Source organism: Hermetia illucens, chromosome 3, assembly GCF_905115235.1.
Source record: "Hermetia illucens chromosome 3, iHerIll2.2.curated.20191125, whole genome shotgun sequence".
Taxonomy (NCBI): Eukaryota; Metazoa; Arthropoda; class Insecta; order Diptera; family Stratiomyidae; genus Hermetia; species Hermetia illucens.
In genome coordinates this window covers 136,962,913-136,979,876 of record NC_051851.1, presented here as the reverse complement: position 1 = coordinate 136,979,876, position 16,964 = coordinate 136,962,913, and the positions used below count along the sequence as shown (strand labels likewise).

The window sequence follows — 16,964 nt, the reverse complement described above, 5'->3', positions numbered from 1 at the left end:
TTGACTTGGTCCTCCAGGTTGGGTGTTCGAAGCGACAGGGTTACAACCCATCATCCATCATGTACAAAAACAGGACGAAACGTCTCGAACAGGATTGATACCACGGAAACGACTGCGCAAACGAATAGATGACTATGTTCTTGGATCCTGAAATGTTAGGTCGCTAAACAAATCTTGTGCTGTCAAAGACCTACTTCAACAAGCCAGGAACTACAAGGTCAAGATGCTAGCACTCCAAGAAACAAACTGGAATGGTTGCAAGATAACCGACATACAATCTTCTAAAGTGAGAAGTTACCAGGGAAACGTAAGTTTGAAGTCGTTTTATTGGTGGATAGGGAATTTAGAGCAAATGCTATCGACTTCAAATCTATACACGAAAAATTTGTGCGCTTCGCATCGCTTACCAACATACATGCCTCAACTGAAGAAAAAGATGACGAAATCAAAGAGCAATTTTACGATAGTCTGGAAATACTATACGTTTCATTGCCTCTGAATGACGTCAAGATATTGCTCGTGAATTTCAACGTCAAGGTTGGAAACGAGGAGACACATCGCGGAAATTATCAAATGACAACGACCAACGCATCATTAACTTTGCAAACAGAAGAAATTTAGTTCTCATCACCAAAAGATAGTAATGGCTATAACATAACATGAGATCATATCGAGGAGTAAACTGTGATTCCAACCACTATATGGTAAAAAGCGTCTACAGCGGAATAAAAACTAACCACCTTTGAACATTTGAAATGGGAAAGCTAAAAAATGATTTAATAGCGGGGGGAATACAAGACAAAACTGAAAGAACGATTAGATTCTATTCTCCAAAATCTGAAAGCCTATAGATGACACCTGGTACGACCAAAAATGGAGGGTAACCACCGAACCGATCCCGCAATAGTAGTCAAGAAGTCGGGAAAGCGGGAACTTGACGCTTGAGGTATTAAAGGTTTTGGGTATTTCTTTTATAAAAACATTTGAATGGACATTTGTCCCATTAGAATCTAACACGTAATATACGCATATATTATGTGAGAATATCCACTTTCCCGTGATACTGTCATTCAAAGTCTTGAGAAGCGGCAACTTTGACCTTCCATAACTTTGTTAGTAATATTGAGATTTTGTCCCAAGGATCATGCTGTATGGTATAGCCTGCATAGCTGCAAAATTTCGTGATTCTAGGATGAACTTAAGGGGGTTTTGCAGCCAATTACTAAAAATTATGGTAATATACTATTATTAACTTTATTTGAACAGATATCCGTATGGAAGGTATTTGGAAGCCTATGGGTGCCTAGGTAGCTTTTTGATTTTTTCAGATTTTTTCGATTGGGTAATTTCACTACCTTCACACCTTGCACTCCCCACCTTTCCAACAAATGTCAAAAGTTAGAACGGCTTCGGAAAGTACTAACCGAGAGCTTTCATTTGATACATTACATTTGATACACGACTATATTTGGTGGAAAAAAATGTACACCTCCCTTTTGCATGTATGTATATACCCCCTCTTAAATTTGACATAGAATGATGTTACTCACTGTATGGATGAGCGTTCATCATTCCCACCTTTCCAGCAAATTTGAGGTCAATCACTACAACCGTTTCCGAGAAAAATGCGTATGACAGACAGTAAACCGATTTTAATAAGGTTTTGTTTTGCATAAAACCTTAAAAAGTGTGATATGCCCCACCTTCAAAAAAGGCGATAAGTTGGCCTATAACAGTTACTGAGGCATCTCACTACTTTTTACGTCCTATAAAATATTCACAAAAATTTTAGAAAGTAGAATTAGACTGTACACCGATAGATGAATACCAAAGTTTTCAGATTGGAAGATCCACAATTAACCAGCTATTTACGGTCAGACAGGTGCTAGCAAAATGCTGGGATACGATAGTACTGACAGAAATATCTGTATAATGTAATGTTTGACTTGGAAATTCTAGTATAACTGGTAAACATTACCAGAATAACAATGTCCCACACAACAGTACAAGTCAGAGTCAATAATAGCCTGACAAATGCATTTGAGACAAACATAGGATTAAAAAAATAAGATGGATTGGCACCTTTACTGTTTAATCTGGAAACGGAGCAGGTTATTCAAAAGGTGGCTATTGACACAAAAGGCACGCTACTCTATAAGTGCTACCAAATCTTCGCGTATGCAGACGATACAAACAACATAGGACGATCTTTCACATCAGGAAACCTCGATAAATCAGCAAACAACTGACGAGTACAACTTAGAAAATATAGACAACTTTATATACTTAGGTGCACAACTTACGGAAAATGGAAATGAATTTGATGAAATAAAACGACGAATTTACCTCGCAAACAACTCCGTTCTGCCAATTTTAAAAGCCAGTTGTATACACACGAGAGCAAAGCTTAGAAATGATAATAAGACATGTGCATGTATGTGGATGTGAAGCATAGAACCTAACACGAACTTTCGAAAAACTGGCGCCAATACCTTCAAGAGGAGTGTTCAGAGGAGCTGAATGAGTGGACAACCAATGGCGAATTAGATACAACCATAATTTATACCAAACATTTAACGACCCTGAAGTTTCAAAATCAACAAAACTTCGTAAGCTGCAATTGGCTGATCACGTTCAGGATATGGACGACATCTGGATACCTATAAGGGTATTCGAAGGGAGTGAAGACCGATAGGAAAACTTCGGAAGAGCTGGGCAGATTCTCTTGACAGGGCACCACTACACGGATTTCAAGTTGGCCAAGGCCTGAAATAAGCCTCGACGACTTCCAGTAATTAAACAATGAAAAGCAAACCAGCGACCGGCCCCCGAATTGGAAGTTAGATGAGATGTTTTCAACATTCCGGAAATACAATATTGTTCAAGCATATAGAAGGCAGTGACCCGGATTGGACACATCAAATGGCATCAAAATGTTTCCGGAAAGATGATCAAGGCCGAAGACAAGTTAGAAGAAGAAGTTATCCGGGAAAACGTGGCTTAGGGTGAATATTATGATACTGACACTAAATCTATGTCCGAATGAATATTTCTTCTCAAGAGTTTCAGTCAAGTGGCATTAAAGTTTGACTTCAACAATAAAGTTGATAATGAATCGTTTCATGGGGACATAACGAGAGCATATGGCAGGATGAAACAAAGATGCCCAAGCAGCAAGAACCTAATCGTAAGTTTCTCCGACGCCACATTGGAACATTTACAAAATGTCCAATACCACCAATACTTAACTAAATCGATATTCTCACGGAAAAAAGGCAAGATCCTGCATGTTAGGACTCTACCACAATCTTCTTTGAATCAAATATCGATGTCGTATGGCAAAAAAAAAACGATCACACAAAAAGAAATTCGCCTCATATCCTGCCTGGTACTTAAACAGAACCAGATGGAGTAGGAACCGGATAATAAACACTTGATTCAAATGCGACTAGCCCCCTAGCTGAAGATAATAATAGACGATTCCCATTTCCAGCAATTAGACCAAAGCTACTTAAAGGCCACTAAGAACAGCAATGAACTTATTAAAAATCCGCAAAGAATCAGGACTGCACATAAGGCCCCATAATAAAGCTACGGAAAATCTACAGAAAAAATCATACTAGGTGAGTGGTGTTGTTACATGGATATTAACGGCAAACGTTTTAGTTAAAAATTTTAAAATAAATGTATGGGGCTATCCAGGCATGACTTCATACAACCATGAGTTTAAAGGCCAAGCAGTGTCGTTTGGTTCCCCAAAGACGAAGAATGTCACAGACGCCGAATACAACAACTTCGCACAATATTTGATCTTCTGTCAATGTGAGTTTTCCCTAGATCATTCGTCCGATAGCGCTGTAAACCTTAACGCGTGCCGTGCTTCATCCGCAGAACTGCTGAATGATTGTGCATATGTCAGTCACATGGCAAAATAAATAGGTTTCGAAAGCCTTTCGACGAAGGCGCTTTTTTACTTAAATCGAATATTCGTCTATCTTAGGATATTTTTATTTTTCTGTTTAACAAATCTACACCATAAACATTATCTGATTCCATTCTTCCACGTGACTATATTGTAAAATTAAGTATTGAAAAAACTTTGAAGATAAACGAACAATCATTGATGATTTTATCGAAGACAACTGCAAGAAAACTACCGCGTTGATAAGAAAAGCAGCCAAATAAAATAAAGAGATTAGGAAAAGCCACAGGAAACTAATAGACATGACCCTTGAATAACTATCTTCCTATTTCTGGAGAAAAACTCGAACAAGAAGCTTAACTTCAGGAATATGAGCTCAGCTGGGAACGCGATTATGCACTGGTATGTCAAACTATCAAAATATTAATACGACGCAAAGAGAATTAAAGTAGGTAGAAATCAACAAATAAAATAATGAAACACGTTTCCTTAGTTAGCGTATTATTTATTTAGCAAATTGTTACCGAAATATCGGTATTTGCTAAATAAATATCACACTAGTCAAATGATGGGTTCTGGAATAATGTTTTTTCAGTTTTTTTCGAACACATCATTCCTTATATATCACGTTTGTATTGTGAGGGAGAGAGGTCGTATACGGGTATCACCATGAATTTTTACAAACTTTCCGGTTGGGTAGTTTCTGAAAATCACCGCTTGAAATAAGGGTCCACTTTTTAGTCCCCGCATTCCTAACCCTTACAAGACTAAAATACTACTATAAATAAGACCTTTTTCTTGATGGCTATAGTCGGTGAGAAAAAATTATACAACCTCCTCCATAACATGCGTGGGGGCTCACAATTTCAACCTTTCTACCAAATGCGAAGCCAACCATTTCAGAGAAATTGCAAGTGACAGATAGGGATAGTGATAGATGAGGAAGTGAACCGATTTTCTTCTTTTTTCTATTCTGTTCTGAATGGTTAGCGCTACCCTCCTCAACCTGTTTAAAAAAGTTCAAAAATATAAAGTGGACTTGAATTTTATATGTTAAGCATTTAATCTTGACTTACTTAACCGGCAAAAATTTCTCTATTATTTCTCGTCCACTTCGAAAACACCTTGATCATTAACCAAACACCTTCTCAAAGTGAGAATTAATTCTCTTCTTTAGGGTTGCATACAGATTTTCCCCTTCGTTCACTCAATGTGCCGATGCTACTCGATATCAGTTGGAAGGGAATCATAAAACTCCTGGTTAGTTTTGCACAACTTTCACCATCATCAACTGCGCAACACGCGGTATCCGGTCTAGGCCTGCCTCAATAAGAAACTCCATATATCCCAGACAAGGACTGCCATGTCATATCAACCTCACTCATACGGATTAAAGGATTCGACCACCGCAATCTATTAAGCCTGATTTTATCCACAAGCACACGATTGTACAACTAAATATTTATTAATGAATACTTGATACAGAGGGGAAAACTGGTTCCCGAAATACCAAACATCGTAATATAGTAAAGGATTTTGCTTAATTTCCAAGCGTAATAAGGCCGCTAAATATGCGTCAATTACTACAAAAAATTTACTCATTATTGACTGTTGACCAATGAGTTCTTCTGATGTGAAGGTCATTATAAACCATGTTTATTCGGATTTCCAATAGTGTAGAAACATCAGCGATTGGTACTGCGAAATGCCTTACAATTGAATGTTCAGGTGCATAAAATTGTCGATAAAGGTTGGCGGAAATGCAATTTAATATCATAAGCTCATTGTTATTACCGAAGCCTCATTACCTTTGGAATAAATTTTTATTTTATGGAGTGGAATTATTTGAACGGAAGGATTTAATGATGGAATGCCAATTAAAAAAATTTGGAGAACACATCAGATTTCTTCCTTAAAGTTTAACTCAACTAGTATGCATTTTTTATCGATTTGGTGGGAATCAATCACTTGGTCACACTGTACTTCAGTTCGGGACCCTATCTTCTTAATAAAGGAAGCTGCGGCTGTTACAATGAAGAAAGCGGTGTCGTCTCTAATATGAGGAGACGGGAGAGGAAAAAAGGATTTCGTCTAGAACTAATTGTTGATTTTCTTCCAAAAGATTTTAGACAGTCTCAATGTTAGCCTTAATCACACTCGTCCTTGGACGACCATCGTGATTAGTTTTACTTTCTTTCTCGCTTCAGTAAATTTCCTGCTCCATTTAAAAACTATGATTCTTGAGAGAGTTTTTTTCTCGTATTGTGCTCGCAAAATTTCAATCAGATTCACTCCCTCACTTCCCCAATTTTTTTACGAAAGACTGGCAGCAAATGGCACAGTAAAGAATCTCTACCCCCCAAGAAAGCACGGAAAAGCAAATGACTCAAAACATATCGATAACAAAGCCTCAACCAAAAACAGACAGCCATTATTGCAATGGCTTACCCAGTCGCGATCCAGGATGAAACGGGTGAGAAAAAAATTGTAAACAAACAAGTTTCGTATCACGACACTGCGTTACGTCATATCCTCTCTTGGTACAAGAGATTCTCCTCAACAACAAGAACTTTGTCTTAGTCAGTTTACAATTCAGATACTCCATCATTGATCCACTTTCTACTTCAACGAATCGAAAAGATCTTGAAAGATTGCTATCACGAGACGTTGGAGGCGATCATAAAGCACTCAACGATCTATATAAAGGTGCCTCTCAGCGAACGCCTCTAAGAATCACTTTTTCTCATACAATTCTCATTCCAAGCCTCTGATTAAGAGGAGAAAGCAATTCTTTCTACCGGGAAACGTTGTAACTTTTAAAGCGATTGAAAGCTATAATAGAAAAGTGTTCAGCTGGTTGATAGTGTTTTTTGAATTAAAATCAAAAGGCATTTTAACCAAAACAGATGTCGCAGATGCAGGTACGAGGTATTATTTAAAGTCGCCCAACTTTGTGATCCATGCCTTGGAAAAATTGCAAAAGCTATGAATTTGTAAAACTGACAAAAAACAGGTACAACAATTTGGCACTGCAATGACCGAGTTACTTGAGCGTCAGACTCACGACCTGTTATCGTGTGCTCGAATCCCGGTATGTGATTGGTATTTGTGTTCGTCTTTACACTGTCTTGAGCGCAATGCTGACCACATTGCCTCCTAGTGTACCGTTACGGTCTTTAATGAAGTGCTCTAACACACTTCAAGGCCCTGATCCAACATGGATTGTTGCGCCAACGATTATTATTATTTATACTGTCTCGGACTAGCTTATCACTTCTACAGCAATAAATCTGATGATAATGGAAATAACACATAGTCTCATTGAAATATCAAATTGGAAACAAATCGGAAAACAGGGAGCTGTGAAAACAAATTTTACACTCCCCTTTCGCATGTATGAGGAGCCCTTCCTTAAACTCAACAGAAAATAGCGCCACTTGCTATATGTAAAGCGATTCACAGACCGTTCTTACTAAATTTCGTGATGATTGCTCCAGTCGTTTCCGACAGGCAGACAGACATTGAATCGATTCTAATAAGGTTTGGTTTCACAAAAAATCTCAAAAAGACAATACGGTCTTTTGTTTTTCTGCTGGACAACTGGAACATTGTCATCAACATCCTAACTACTTAAAGAGTCTTCACCCAAGTGTGATGTGGTATTCTCCCCTCCAAATAGGACATCAATCATTCAACTTCTCGATCAAGATATATTTGCAACTTCCCAAAGAATAATTGAAACAATCCACTAAAAACGGGAAATAGGTTGCCGGAAAAAATTTACTTTAAAGGACTCCAATGTTGACAGGGTTGAAGCACCAGCATTAACAACTGTTGGAATATCAATGTGTCCGTCGACAGCTGCGAAGAAAGTATTTGATCTATTGCTGATTTACTTGCCTGGAGTGATTGGCCGATAATATTCTGGGCATATTCGGCATAGCCATATGTAGAGAATATCTTACATATTGTGCTCACCAACCTAATACTTCTATCATGGCTGCGCTGAGTGATAATTCCTTCCGTAGATATAGGATTGCTTATCATCGAGCATCGACCGTCATAAGTCTTGATCATAAATTGATGAACTACTTAATATATTGTGTGTTTGCGGTAACCACCCGACGCTACTATTGGTCAAACGGCTTCCAGGGTAAGGTAGTAGTAAGGTAGCGTCTGATGAGTTGCCTCTGCCCTGGACGAAATCGTCAGTCACTTTTCTACTTAATATAGTCATCGGTATTTTGGTTGTTGAAAAAGCCATTTAAATACTCAACCCACCGTGACTGATTTTTGTTTTCTTACCCGAGTCAGGCCTTCCTACGAATATAAAATTTCACGACAAAATAAGCGAAAGTTTGGAGAAAAATTTGGAAACTTCCAATAGGGATGATAGAAGTGGATGGTTTTGCCGAAAATAGAAGAAGATGAAGAAGAAAATGGAAACTAATCCAAAAATTATTAAATTCATTATGATTCCCACCATTGTGAAGGTTTTATAAGAAAAATATAGACGACTACGGTTTCATCTAAGACAGAGGCAACTCATCAGACGCTGCCCATACATCTGCCATGGAAGTAGTGCGGCCGGAGTGGGCCAAGGCTGTTGTTTGCTCACCTATATAAATTCCCAAATACAGCATCCGGTCTAGGCCTGCCGTAGTAATAAACTTCAGACATTCCGGTTTTGCGCCGAGGCCCACCAATTCGATATCCCTAAAAGCTATCTGGCATCCTGACCTACACCATCCCTCCATCTTAGGCAGGGTCTGCCTCATCTTCTTTTTTTACCATAGATATTGCCCTTATAGACTTTCCGGTCTGGATTATCCTCATCCATACGGATTAAGTGATCCGCCCACCGCAACCTGTTGAGCCGGATTGTATCCACAACCAGACGGTCGTGGTATCGCTCATAGACTTCGTGGTTATGTAGGCTACCGAATCGTCCATCTTCATGTAGCGCGCCAAAGATTCTTCGGAGGATTCTTCTCTCGGACGCAGCCAAGAGTTCGCAACTTTTTTTCCTGAGAACCGAGATCTCCGAGGAATACATAAGAACTGGCAACATCATAGTATTGTACTGTAAGAGCTTTGACCCTATGGTGAGACGTTTCGATAGAAACATTTTTTTAAGCTGAAATAGGCTCTGTTGAAAGCCAACAACCGTGTGCGGATTTCATCTTCATAGCTTCTATCGGTTGTGATTTTCGATCCGAGATAGGAGACATTTTCAACGGTCTCAAAGTTGTAGTCTCCTATCTTTATTGTTCTCGTTTGACTAATGCGATTTGATGTTGTTAGTTCTTTGGTTTTTGACGCTGATGTTGCCACCATATACTTCGTTTTGCCTTCATTGATGTGCAGCCTAAGATCTTGCACCGCCTGCTTGATCTGGACGAAGGTAAATTGTACATCTTGGGTTGTCAGCAGTTGGGTGGCCTTGAAGAGGATGGTGCCTCTTGCATTAACATCTGCATCGCTGATTACATTTTCCAGGGCCAGGTTAAAGAGGACACATTATAGGGAATTCTCTGTCTTAGACCATTGTTGATGTCGAATGGTCTTGAGGGTGATCCTGCTGCTTTTATCTGGCCCCGTATGTTGGTCAGGGTCAGTCTAGTCAGTCTTATCAATTTCGTCAAGATCCGAATTCCTGGCTATGCTTCATTGTTTGTTGAGCAGCTCATCAAAGAGTCAGTCCATCGCTCCAATATGCCCATTCTGTCGGAAAACAGATTTCCCTCATCCTGACTCGGCAGGATGAGCATCGAGGTGTAAAAGGCTTTATCCAGCTGACTTGTTGGTAAAACGCCCGTGCTTGATGCGATTGTCTCCTGTACTTCTCCAGTTCACAGACTTTTTGGTCCTCCCAGGCTTCCTTTTTCTGTTTGTGAAGTCGCTTCTCCATTCGACGGAGTTCGTGATAAGCCTCTGCACGTGTCCGCGTTCTTTAAGAATGCAGCATTGCCCGGTATGCAACACTTTTACGTCCCGTTGCTAGCTGACCCACCGTTCCGACTTTTTTTGTAGCTGGGGCCGTATCAATGATAACGTGAAATATATACAACTTAAAAACCGTATACCGTATACATGTTCTGAGCTAAACTATAAGTCCATGGACAAGAAAAACGGAAAAAGTCTCTTCACAATTGGTCCGGGCTACCATGGTCTAGCATAGTTCGCTGCGAAGGAAAATAGATCTAGTGCTAATCATCGAACAACACCGGAACACTGTCACCGGGGCTCGGAACGGTGAGGGCCAAGGGGATTGCTTTATCTGGATTTGGTGTTTAAGGAAAAGGTTTTTCTACGAATAAGATTATGCCGGATTTTTGACGTAGTCTTGATGCTCTAGAGGGCGCTGCCTAGGGCCTGGAAGACGAATCTAGTCTTGGAATGAATGCAATGCCTGGAAGCTTGCATGGTGCAAGCCTCAACCAGACTCCAAAGAGAAAAGGATCCTTTAAATCGCGATGAGAACGGGGCTAGCAGTTTTAAACAGTGCGTCCACGCCAACGTTCCGGCGCCTAAGCAGGATTCGTGACGGGTTCACATCGAAATCAATAGTGGCGAATTCGGGAGGATTTCCCTGAAAGCATTCTAAGTGATTCACGCTATTTCTCGGCGTGCGCCGCACGGAATGTCACGAAGGTGAACATCGGAAGATTTGTCGAAGGTCTTGGAGCAGATATGGCCGCACTAGAGCACAGTTCGCAAGGTGGTGGCGCTGCAGCTGACACAATCACAAATTCAGTTATGAATAGGGTAACAACGACCCGAAGCATGTCAATGTCCCGCGGTGCACCCGGCCTTCTAGGGAATTGATAGACAACGAAGATTTCTGACGGCTGCACTATAATGATAGGGCTGAAAGGAGATACGGCAGTGTCATAAAAAAAAGCAAAGTTCGCTACTGGCAGAAGCTAGCCGACAAGGTGGATTAGGACTCGTGGAGTCTCCAAAAAAATCGGGACACTGCGGAAAAGTTGAAAACAGTGTTCACTTAATGCTGAACAGAACATTCCCTACGAATCGGGTTCGGATTGATTACAGCAGCGTGAAAGGTCCCGAGGATTACCGACTTTTCACTATGAAAAAGCAAGAAAAGGCAGTCATCTCTACGAAAAATGAGAAGGCAACAGTACCCTACGATATCCCGGCACATTTCGTTGTCACTGGAGACGCTGTGCTGTCGTCTACAAGCCGATCACTGTATGCTTAACACAGCCGGGAAAATGTTTGAAAAGAAAAGCTATGCGGAGTAAGACTGCTGCCGAGACAGTCTGGTGGTTGTGGATGCTGCCCCTTTCAGAAATCACTCGAAGATGAGCATTTATGAACAAATGAAAGCGACAAGGAGAAGGCCGCAGCTGGAGTTGCGATCCTAAGCCTGCTGATGGCAACTGTTAGAGGTACTTCTACCGCTATCAGGAGATATATTTTTATGATTGCAACGAAGTCCGTTCTGGTTTATGGGCCGTTGCCCTTGAAAAGTAAATGTATTGGCTATAATGCTGATCGCGGGAGTTATCCCACTTGCCCTCCTTACTAAGGGACGTATAACCATCTACCAACGCAAGGGGGTTCATCAAGGCGAGTAGTTGATCGTGAAAAACGACAATATACACATTGAGTGGCAACTCTCTTCTCAAAACATGACAAGAGGCAGTGGAACTGAGCTGCTTATCGAAAACACATCCATTGCTGAACCGAAAGCATGGAGCCTTTGTTTAATCAGCTTCTAAACGAGGCTTCCAGCGTTACCTGCACAAGATTGGGAAGGCATACTGTACGTACTCAGTGGAGAGGTGTTCCACGCCGATCATACCTTTTCTCTTTTGAAAGATGGGGCGGAGGCATTCTGAGAAACCTTGCTGCGCATTATGTTCGGGTTCTTGATCTCGCAAGAAAGATTAATTTTGACCTGACAATTCCCTTCCGCTCTCGCCTTGCTTTGGTTAAAAGAATTCCTGAATTGTAGACTGCCTAAAGCGACAGAACAGGAGGGCCAGATAGAAATAATGTAGCACATGTAAATAGATTGGATGCTCTAATTTCCCAGCTTTTCTAATTTCTGGAAATTCTAATGTTCGTGCGGCTACTGTATTAGAAATGTGACCTGGAATGACCCATGAGTAATAGTGAAAACACGTTAGACTCGATCTTAAGAAGATATCTCGTTGATTGCGATAAAGAAACCTGCGTTAAAGAGTGACTAGTCTTACACCAAATATCAACCACAGTTTAATTTGTTCTCTTGTGGGCCACATTGTGAAATACCTCACTAGCCCATGACGTTTACATGAACTTATCGACATTTAAAAAATGAGTAGTTGGGGCCGAATAGATTGGACGCCCTCCTATTTCAAACAATGCTCCCTGCGTCAATTGGAAAATCCTGAAACAGCTACAAATCAAATAAAATGGTACCAAGACTCAAGTAAAAGGATACCTACCGTGGCTTTTGTAACTTCTTCATATCCACATCACTGTTCTTTAGATAGGGTTTGTAGAAATCCTTCATATCCGCTGCTGCTGCTCAGTGACCTCATTCATCGCAATCTGGCCAATGTCGCGAAATTTTCCTTCTTCGATTTCTGCAGATAGCTTGGCTGTTCCGGGTTCTGTTTTGCTGGCATATGAGGATCACTTGGCCTCATTGAATGAATCGAGTGACCGAATGGCAAGGGTCACAAATCAACAGGTTCCGGGTTGTCTGTGAAGGGTTCTTTTAGTGGTGCCCAGGGTCGTGAGCAAATAGCAATGAACTTCGCCCGCAGGTGAACTTCACAAGCGGAGAAAGTAAATAAATGTAATGAAGTTGGGGAGTCTATTGGGTCTCAAAGTGCGAAGTCCTTTCTCTTCGGGTCTCTTGTTGCGTTTTATTGCATTCAGTAGAATGATTGGGGGAGGCAGTCAGTCAAGGCCACAAGAAATTTCAATGCGAAACGTACTCCGCTGTTTAGCGTGCGTCGCTTTGGCACCCCTTTCTCCAAAACCGTCGTCGAACGCGGCACGACATTTCACCCACGATTCGCTGATTTCTACACTGACAAGTCTTGAGTAGTTTCTTTCTCTAATTTCTTGGGAAATACGTCAGAGTGCTGTGTGACATCCCGCGTCCAATTTCGGTCAAACAAGCGTGAATGGGGTGACAGTTCATCAGTGGGCGCACGCAGAGTTCAATCGGGGGAGACTTAGTAGTCCGCGCGGCGGAAAACTGAGAAAAGGCAGCGGAAAACTGCTGAAAGAATCATAAAAAGAAACAAAATGAAGAGCAGGGAAAACACTACATTACAATTTCAGTGGGTCTCGATTGTCGTCGCACACGCAGCTCAAGCACTCACGGAGGCATCTCAAGGCGAAGGAGCGCAACAAACATGCTCCTCACATTTTCCTTTCTTCTCGTTGCAGTTTCCGCACCTTCTTCCGTTTACCGATTTCCCGGTGAAATTAGAAATCGCGAAAATTCCACGAACGAAAAATTGACTTTCGATGGAATAGCGACGACGTTTTTTGACGGACGACAATACGGAAAATCCGTCGTATCGTCTGTCACGGCTTACGTGTTCGTGTGTATGGATATGTACTTGGGACAGTATGTGTTTTCGCCCGAAATATTCACGGCGAACTTCACTATATTCGTGCTATCTCGCTCAAAAGCACGTCTGAAACGACAGGTGAACGGAATGAAACGACTCTCGCTGCGATCGACGAAGAAAACTCGGTAAACGGCGCGAAGCGATCGTGGAAATCATCAATTTTCCCACTGCGTACGGGGCGAGCCGAGCGGATCCGACAAAAGACAGAACGGCAGGCGGACAACGGCACAGAGACGGGGTTGAAAAGTGTTCAGAGTCCACTCGCTGCCTTTCTCCCTATTCCCAATTATGAATGGAACAGGTCCTGCAAGGGGAGCACCACAATCACGGGGATTTCCTCGAAACTTCGCGCTTTGTTGATGTCTCGCAGGCACTGTTTTTGTTTTCCTGACAGTCGCCAATTCCGAGTGTGTCCGGCGCGGCACGAACGATTTTCACCGCGACGATGTTGCTCTCGCCGTCGTCTCACACCCCCCGAGGAAAATTCCCGTGTATTTTCTTCGCTTTATTTTCTGTCACGCACGGCACGACGGGAAGACACGGCGCGCGTGGCGAGGGGCGGCTTCACACGGCGGGCCAAAGGGAGACGAGCGAAACTATCGGACACTGTCCCGTCACGTACGACACTTCTCACTCACAACAGGAACCTCGGGAAAATTTTCATGCACTCGTCACTTTCCACAACAAAGTTCGCCAATTTCCCTGCGGACATGCAAGCCTTCCTTACAGGAGGAAAACCACTTCTTACTCACTCGCCACGGCTCGAGTGTTTTTCTCTCTTTCCGTCGCTTTATGATGTTTTTCCGTCGACACTTCAACTGACGGAGCCCCGTCAACAATTTTCCACTGCGACTTCTGTATTTTCCGTATTTTTCATGACATTTAGCGAACCGATTTGCAATTGGTTGATCTCGATGGCGTATCTAGTGGCTGCTGGTCGCGCTCCAGACACTTTTTCGCGTGCAAATCCGAAAGATCACATAGAACACAAGTCAATAATTAGACACAATGTAAATCAACCAACACGCAAAGTTCGCCATTTTCTATTTGGGAAAAAATACAAGTCTCTTTTTAGGCACTAATGTCATCGCACATACGAAGAGTGCACAGTGGGAAAAATTAACGCCTACGGCTTTCGGTATTTTCCTCTGGCTGCTGCTTTGCATGCGTGCGATATGGCAATGTCGAACGGGGATGGGTATTGTTTTTGTATGAAAATGTCAGGTCGTTGGGAAAATACGAGAGCGTAGGAATTTGAATAGGAGACGGGGGTGGACTAAATGCTAGATCACTTGAGGGCGTACACTATGGGATTTTTTTTAACAAATTATACACCATAAGAAGCAGCAAATTATTCAAACGATACAGTATTAATTAAATGAATTAAGAATTGCACTTGGAAGTGACATATATAAATAAGTGAAATAATATGTTGCTTTCATCCCCCTTATTTTGGTGGGAAAATCGTTGAACTTTTGTAAAAAAAAACTGCAAACCCTTCTTTATATTATTATAAAATAAAATTATAAATTGTAAAATAATACGATAGGTTGTCCCGGCGGCACTTTAAAAAATAATTATCCCATTCGTATGAACACACAAACGTACAATTATTGCTGATTTAGTTCAACTATCATCATATACCGTTGAATTATTTTCTAATTGTATTTAATCCTCAAACAAAACCATGCACTTGCAGCGATTGCCAGTTTTCTTTTCAAAATATGGTGTGCTTGCCTTCTTTCTTAGTATTTTCGATTGTGCTCTCTCAAAGTTTGAATTTAAAATTGGTTTTGAAAAACGGGAACTTGTTTCGTTTTGCATAGGATAAGGGAGGTTTCTTCGTGCAGCATCCAAAAATTACTCTTCAGCTTCTAAAGTTGACAATTACCCAATACTTCGGGTAAGACTATGTGATCTGCGGACAGAAATGAAAGCAACTGTGCTTCTTAATAAAACTCCTGGCTATGAACTTATTACAAAGAAAATATTGAAAAAAATGTCCGAAAAGGGCCTAATCAAGTTGTTGCAAATAATCAATGCCTTCAGATTAAAATAGGTTCCTCGACAATGGAAAGTGGCCCAAGTTATAATGGTCCCTAAACTAGGAAGAAGCGATGTAGAAGCAAGTCGTATCAGTCAATATCGCAGCTCTAAACTGCCGCCAACTTAATTCAAAGGCATTATCTTAAGAGGCTTAAGCTAATCATTATGAATCGAAATTTTATACCCGCTCACCAATTTGGTGGAAAAACATTCCACAATGCAACAGGTACATAGGAATCTAATTGAAAATGCCGAAGAAAAAAGCAGTTGTGCTCAGCCATTTTTCTTGAAATCGCCCAACCGTTCGATAAGGTGTGACAGATATGCTATTATATAGGGGCCTTCCCGAATAATTCTTCGAGATCCTAAAATCTTATATATCAGAATTTTTATTCAGAATGAAATATGGAACACACTCTAAAAGGACAAAATGCTAAACCTTAGCTTCACTTCACGGGTTGGGCAGGAGAAGCAAATCAAATGTCTAGTGTGGAGCCCATATTCAGGCCATACGTCGGTACCAACGCATAGGTAGGTAGGTAGCTATCTGTGGTTGCTCCGAGGAGCCCAATTAGCGGTATGTCGGTATGTGGTATGTCGGTATGTGGTATGTCGTTTTGATGCCTCAAACTATTAAGACCATGACTACTGTTATGAGAGCAAGGAGGCACAGTCCAATGGGCCCAGATCTTTAGAGTCAGCCCACGGAGGAAAGCAGCTCTCCTACCCTGCAGCTAGAAATCTCTATGACCCTAGCTAAAGCTGGGAAATCGCAAAAGAAGTGCCTGAGCTTGCATAAAATTACCAATAACAACGGCAACGAATTATTTAATTAGCAATGCTAAACGAAATGGTTGTTGGAAGTGTCCCGAAGCTTAACGAGTCTCTCACGATACGGAAAGTGGCGCCCTGGAGGTGCCCGAGTAAATAGTTCGGATTCCCTAACTGGCAGTATACCTGCGTCCTAAGTAGTAGCCATGAGAAAACCTTTCGGTGTAGTGCGAACCATTCGCAGTCCCGCAGTTCCGGTACACGTCTCGGAACACACTGGGAGTCCAATTGTCTGTCGATGGGGTGATGGGAGCCTAGTTCAGCCGTAATGTCATGTGGGTCACTTATCGTAGCGCCGAGCGAATGAGGCAGTGAGGGCTGAAATATCCGATGTGACACCGGGGCGCCCAAATAGAGAGGAAGCCTTATAAAGTGACGCGGCTGTCTGTGCGGGGACGGCAACTCCAACACCTTGCAGTGTCCCTGTTTTGGAAAAAAACTCAGTTAAAATTGCTAGACCCGAGCAAGTGAATTCGGACACGAACCAAGTGGAAGTGCAGTCAACCGTTCTAGCTAGAACCGAAGAGGAAAGGCTCACCAGGAACTGCGAGCCAGTGGTG

The 16,964-nt window shown here is 41.6% G+C and overlaps 1 protein-coding gene across 4 annotated transcripts in view; it reads right to left on the bottom strand.

Moving 5' to 3' along the window:
* Positions 1 to 14,849, bottom strand: part of LOC119650588 (AF4/FMR2 family member lilli) — a 93,398-nt gene extending 78,549 nt beyond the window's left edge. For 3 of the 4 annotated variants that reach the window (XM_038053430.1, XM_038053428.1, XM_038053429.1), the window contains exon 1: positions 12,382 to 14,848. Coding sequence is in view for 3 of the 4 variants with exons in the window: in XM_038053428.1 (XP_037909356.1) it covers positions 12,382 to 12,449 (68 nt within the window). In the remaining variant the exon portion in view is untranslated. Of the gene's footprint in view, positions 1 to 12,381 lie in introns of all 4 variants that reach the window. The other variant, XM_038053432.1, reaches the window with a different exon arrangement.
* Positions 14,850 to 16,964: the final 2,115 nt, after the last annotated feature.